Source organism: Melospiza georgiana, chromosome 1, assembly GCF_028018845.1.
Source record: "Melospiza georgiana isolate bMelGeo1 chromosome 1, bMelGeo1.pri, whole genome shotgun sequence".
NCBI lineage: Eukaryota > Metazoa > Chordata > Aves > Passeriformes > Passerellidae > Melospiza > Melospiza georgiana.
Genome location: NC_080430.1, coordinates 83,092,481 through 83,099,228, shown reverse-complemented (window position 1 = coordinate 83,099,228; position 6,748 = coordinate 83,092,481). Strand labels below are relative to the sequence as shown.

Here is a 6,748-nt window from a genome sequence, read left to right as displayed (position 1 = left end):
GGAGACAGCATGAGCAAGCTGGTAATCTACACAGCTGTAATCTCAGAGGTGTCTGGAGGTGAGGGGATAGTTTAATCTCCTTCTTTCCCAGTTTAGCTCCTTTGCAGAAGCAGCCAATCAGGGAACTATTTAATACTAATTCTGCTTACAGATATCCTCCTGCTGGGCACTGGGATAACCCTGCCAGTCAGGATTCAGCAAGAAGCTGCTGGGTTTTGTATCACCCATCATGTCTGGTTTACACAATGATTTCTCGTAAACAACTACTATTTGGGGCCCCTTAATTCACAGTTATGCTTTACTTTTCCTTCCTATGTTCTTTTAGTGTAAAAAATGTGGCTCATAGTCTGCCTCCCCTCGTGCAGAAATACCACCTCCTTTCTCTCCCATCAGACAGACAGGGACTTGGACCTTGGACATTCACTTGCTGAAGGATGTCAAATGTATGAGATTCACTTCAAAAAGCTGTTGAGGAAAGCAACCCTATTTTGTTGGCCAAAGGACTTCTCCCCACTGTTTCCTTGGCAGAGAACAGTGCTAATCCCTGACATTTGAAAGGGAAAGAGACTTTAGAGGAACTGTGACAAAGCAGGAACTCAATTTATACATGTATTATTCCTCTCAACATAATCTCCAAATGCCTTCCATAAAAAGTACGTGCCTGATATCCCTACAGCTGCTAAAGCATCTGGGCTGATTTAATGAATTGCTTGCTTTTACAGCACGGCAATTCTGTGCAGTCATTCCCCTTAGTTTCAGTGTTTATTTCAAAAGACGAATTCCGCACAGGCCGGTTGTATTCCTGAAAAGTTTTTGCGTACATCGCTGCAGCCGCGGCTCTCGGCACCGCGCAGTTGGTGCTGAAGGACCAGCGGCGGCCGGGGCCGCTCCCGCCTCTGCCCCCGCGGGTTCCCCCGAGCCCAGGAGGCTGAGGAGCCCCGGGGGCGCTCGGGGAGCCGCGGTCCCGTACCTGCAGCTCGGTTCCCGCAGGGAGCAGCCGCGCCGCCCCCGCTCCCCCCTCACGCCGCCCCGGCACCGCGCCCCGCCGCTAAACCCCAGCGCCAATCTCCGCACAGCGATGCTGAGCGGATTACGGGCCGGCAGTTCGACAAGTGCCTGCGCTCCCCAGAGCCGCCCTGCCCGCCCGCAGCCTCTCCCCGCTCCTCACGGCGGCGGCAGCTCCCCCGGGCCGGGCCGGCGGCGGAGAGCGGCCCCCGCGGAGCCGGAGCCTCCCCTCAGGCGGCGGCATGCCCCGGCCCGGGGGGCGGCCGGGCTGCCGCGGGGCCGCCCGCGGGAGGGGGCTGACCCTTGCGTGAGGGGGCAGCGGCAGCCGGGCCCGGCGAGGCAGAGTCGCGGCTGCCGGGCGCCCTGAGCGCCCCGCGGGGCCCGGGCATGGTGCTGCTGTCCGGGCACGGCGAGCAGCTGCCCGGGGAGCGCGTCTGCCCCGCGCCCGCTGCCGCCAAGGAGATGCCCGGCGCCGGGGCGGAGAGCAGCCCCGAGCAGGGGGCGGCGGAGGCTGCCGCCGAGGAGCCGGACGAAGAGGAGGAAGAGGAGAAGGAGGTGGAGGAGGAGGAGGAGGATTGCGAGGAGTACGAGGACTTCTCCGAGCTGCCCGACACCTGCAGCATCGCCTCGGACGACTCCTTCTACCCTCCTAGGGGGCTGGACGACGACGACGAGGACATCTGGTCCCTGGAAGGGGACGAGCGCGACAGCCCCGAGGCGCTCAGCCTCTTCCGAGCCTGCTGCACCAACAACAGCATCGTGCTGAAGGCGCTCATCCGCCAGGGCCCCCAGGAGGAGGAGGTGCGGGAGGCCGACCGCAACCGCAGGGTGAGTGAGCCCTGAGCAGCGCCCGCCGCCCCGCAGCCCCGCACCCTGCCCGGGGCAGCGCGGCTCGGCTGCCGCCTCCGCCCCCAGCGCCGAGCCGAGCCGTGCCGAGCCGAGCCGTGCCGGGGCAGCGGCCGAGCCGGGGCTGAGTGCCGCCCCTCCCGCCTCCTGGGGTGCTGCCCTGCAGCCCCGCGGGGAACGGGACCCCCGGCAGCGAAGGGCAGAGATGGGTGTGACTTTACAGCCCTGACTTTCCGCCTTCGGCTAAGGAAGGGTCCGGTTTATGGGATGAGACGGAGGTAGAGATTCCGGTTTTCCCGCTATCAGTTTTGAATTGTCTTGTTTTCCCTCTGTTTATTGAGGACAGAGAGGGGCATCGCTGGTAATGGTTGTGTTCAGCATCAAAAAACCCTCCTCTTTTCTGGGCTGTTCATCCCCTGCAGTATACTTAATGATATTCACCTTGAAATTTTGAACTGCTGCTAATTTTTTTTTTCATTTTCCCCCCTTTTTATATTAGGTTTTTTTTTTTTTTTTTTTTTTTTTTTTTTTAGCTCCCTCAAAAACATAAGCTTGTTCCTGGTTCCTAGACTGCCAAGCAGGGTTCAGGGTGTTCCTGTGTTAAAATCAGCATTTTTCAGAGTTCTCCTTGTATTTATTTTGTGGCTGATGGTCTATTTTTGGGGCTTGTATCACTACAAGTTTTGTGGCTCTGTTTTTTCCTGTTGCTCAGTTAATTGCAGAGGCAGAAGTGTACTCCTCTAAATCAGAAAGTGAAAACTTGGGAAAGATTTTCTGGCTAATGAGTTTCTGGGACATTTGAACAGCAATATTGAAGATTAGCAATATTACTACAGTTTGTTTTAAACAAGTTATTTTGCATGAACAATCTGCAAAAACAATTCTGTGACTAATATGTGACAGCAGTGTTTTGAAAGGAAACCTGTATTATTGGGCAAGTAACTTGCACATTCTGGCAACATAAGTTGTCTTTATGTCAAAAGGAATGCCATGATTTGTGTTTGGTTCTGTCTGGAGAGGAACTTTTCTTGTGGCTTAGATATATGTACTTCTAGGATTTTTGCTAAAAAATAATCTTTACTTCTTCTCCAAAGGATTGATTTTAATACAGATTTTCAGTGATCAGACTTATTGTAAATTTCTTAAAAAGACAAAAGGTCATATTAACACATCTGAGGGAGAAGCAACCTATGGTGTGAAGGTGGGAATGAGCAAGAAAGGACAGAAATAATTTACATCAACTCTTCTGCCTAGGCCAGGATAAGATGATCTGGGGTTCTGCAGACCTCAGTCAACAGGAATGACAGAGCTCAGCACAAGCATCAGCCCTCATCCTGCAGCTGCTCTTCTGGCAAAGGTGATCAGATCAGGGTTGTGAAAGCAGCAAATTCTCCTCTTTGGACAGCCTTCCCTTCACTATCCTCCTCCCAAAAAAGCAAGGTGTTCTTTATCTCTTCAGCTCCAGAGAAAAGAGACAAAATTTTAGTTTGAATCCGAAAGTTTATTTTCTTTGTTCGTACTGCAAAAAGCCAAAACCCAACAAAACAAAACAAAAAGAATATCTACTTAGGCAAATATTCAATTTGACCTGAAATTAAAAATTGGCATAAAATTCTGTTTTCTTCATTTTTTTTATGAATACAAAGGAAAAGGTTCTGGAATTCAGCAACTTGTGAAGCTACAGGAATGATATGGTAGACATGAGTTCACTTTCTCTCTGCCTTCCTCACAGAAGAGCCCCAGTCACAGCAGTACAGGACACTCAGAGCAGGACACTTGTTCTTTTCCTGAGATGGGAAGGGGGTGGGAGAAATCTTTTGACTAGGAAGCAGAAACTTCAGGTGTGACTCCTGCTCCGAGGTATAGAGGCAAATTCTCGTTATTTTGCAAAGGAAATTCACCTTTTTTAGAGAACTTTACCTAACAGATGGAAATTTCACACAGGCCTTTTATTGCCCTTTCTGCGGATTTTTTTTTCTCTTGAATTTCATTATAAAATCATTGGATATTATTCAGGAACAAGACAATTTTGCTGCCACAAAGTAACAGAACAATTTACACGTACCTGTTGTTCTCATGAAGTTTTTTAGTTGGTGAAACTAAAACTATTATTGGCTTTCAGCATCTTCTTTTGACAGGATAATATTTTTTCTACAATGTTATCTTGTATGCATTTGTTAGGAAGCTCTATTTTTTTCTTGTTTTAAAATATTTTTACCTTTCTTTTTTTAACTTTTTTTCTCTTCTTTTTTGCTCCACACTGTGACCAAATAAGCTAGACTTTTGTGTCTTCAAAGTTTTAATTTCTTTTTCATGTGACAGGGTAGAGAATGAAGAATAACTTGCTTTTTGAGAAGTGGGGTGGTGAAGGGGAGGGCTGTCCATCTGAGGATATTAACTATTTTCGCCATCCTGATCTGATAACCTCAGGTATGTAGGTACATTACAGTCTATTTTCACAATTTCAAAATCAAGTTTTCTTCAAAACAGACAAAACAAGTAACAAGATATTGTAGTAAGACAACACTATATACTTTGATTCTGAAAGTAAATAAAATCAGCTCACAAAATGTAACATGAAATAACTTCCAAATGCCCTAAACTGGGCACAATGAGCCTGCTTTGTTTTTAATGTTTTACCTTGTTCCTGAAGTGTAAGTGTATAAATGTAAGATGTAGAAGCAGTTCTCCAGGAATTGCTAGGATCCAGAGGTACTCTTACTTATTTTCCTGCACCCTTTGTGCCAAAATACATCAATTGTCTCTTTAGAGTCAATTTCCCAAGCTTGGGTAGTGCCTTTTTGTGTCATTTCTCCAGAAGAGTGTTTTCCCTGCACACTGTTTGTGAGCTGCAGAACCTCCTGCCAGGCACAAGTCTTCATTAAATCCACCTTCCTGCAGTAAACCAGACTCCACAACATCTGATTTATTAGTCACCACATGTAGCCTGAAGATCTGCACCTTCCCTGTCTTCTTTTCATTACTGTCAAGACAAAAGCAGTTTCTATATCATCGACTGCAGAGGATCCCCAAGTGGCTGATCCCCTCATCTTCTCTTGCACCGCTGGCTGCCCATGGAATTTTAGGAAAGACTGGATCGGTACTGCTCATTTCCTCTCCTGACCCAAACTAACAGTGAAATATTTGGAAAATAACGATGACAGCAAAGAATATACAAATTGTACATTGTGCAGGGTGACCTCTCATTCTTCAGTGTGTGTTTGTTTATCCTAGCAGTAAAGAGGGATTCAAAAATACACAAGGGAAAATAAAATCATGGGTCTGGTGAAACTTCCTGACCTGACTGAGACCCTAGTATCACCTGGCTAATGGTGCTACTTTTCACCTTACCACATGGGATCTGGTTCTCCTTCCTCACTAGCCAAATTTCTAGAATTTCAGATATTTTTATCTCATCATTTTAACATCACTTAATATCAAATTTTGCCTGGCGACCAGGTTTATAAATATGTATACTTAGAAAGACAGAGTTTCAAAATCTGGTGTTACCTAACTGCAGAATACAAGCAAATTTAGAAATTTGCCATGACAATAGAGAAAGCATTAAGAGATGGGGGAGAGAGAAGGCAAAGAACGTTCCCTTGCCAGGTTGAAAATAATCACTGCAGCTGATCCACAGAAAGATTTTGTGCTGATCTTACATGTGGTATAGCCCATATTAGCAAGAATATTAGAATATTCTGTTGTAGTATTTTTCAGTTATTCTTTTTTTTTTTTTTTTTGAGTCTTTTGTCCAGTTCCATAGACAGCTATGGACATAACTGTGGGAATGTTTCTCTGAGTGCAGCCTAGGCGTGTTTGTGCACTGCACACTGTGAGTGGATGTTTTGGAGTGGCATCACTCACCTGGTTTCCTCACTGGGTCCATGACAGTATCCAAGGCATCAGACCTGTCATGTTCTCCTTTCCCGCTGGTGCAGGCTGCTCCTCAGGCTCTGCGCTGCCACAGTGAAACTGCTTTGGGAAACTCACCCAATTTAGGGAGCATTGCCCTTCAGAATTTTTCTCAGAGCAATGCACAGTGAATCCTCCAGGATTCAGGCTGACGCCTGAATTTGTCCTTGCCAAAGGGCTGGCCTTCTGAAATTGCAATGGATTGTGAAGTACAGGGAGCCAGTGGTTCGATTCCCACTTTCTGGGTGAGGGAACTTTGTCTTGGATGAGGCTTTTCTAAAAAGTCATGTATCACAAAAAGTACCAGAGCTTGTGTAACACTCCATTAACTCGTTTTATATTTATATATATATATATTTTTTTTTAATCTTCAGAATGTTAACTTGTAAAAATAAAAAATCAGGAGCCTAATATTTTCTGGTAAGGGATGAAGTTCCCCTGTCACATGTTGCTTTTCAGTTTTCATGGCACATAGCTAACCCAAGTTAACCCATGTCAGACAAAGGATTTTAAGAACATAATCTCCTACAGTGCTTAGAATATTTTTTTCATTATTATTTTCATAGACAGCTTCAATTCCTTCATATTATCTTATACAGGGCATTCTCATGGAAACAATTGTATTGAAACTTAACATCATGACACTAAACCATGAAAGGGAATTTTTTGGAGTGAAAGTACTTTTAAAAAGACAACAAAAGTAATATAATTTAAATCCTTTAAAAAGTACAGAAATCCTCAAATGCAGTAAAAAATGTCCCTGGAAATACATGTTAGTGCTTAAAAAGGAAGTGAGCAAAGAATTATAGATGTCAAAAAAGGGGGGAATTCTTCTAATACAGTAATTACAGCTCAAGGTTAGCCATCAGAAAGGAGTAGACAAAGCACGGAAAATATGAAGTGAGCTGGCTAAGAGGGAATTTGGTAAGCTAACCAAAGAGCACGAACCAGACTGATGCAGGTAGGCACTCAGAGGCATTAT

General features: G+C 45.9%; 1 protein-coding gene across 1 annotated transcript in view; it reads left to right on the top strand.

Annotated features, from left to right (window-relative positions):
* The first annotated feature begins 1,392 nt into the window (after positions 1 to 1,392).
* ANKRD33B (ankyrin repeat domain 33B) overlaps positions 1,393 to 6,748 on the top strand; it is a 44,988-nt gene continuing 39,632 nt past the window's right edge. The window contains exon 1 of the mRNA XM_058026774.1: positions 1,393 to 1,833. Coding sequence (XP_057882757.1) covers positions 1,393 to 1,833 — 441 coding nt within the window. The remainder of the gene's footprint in view (positions 1,834 to 6,748) is intronic.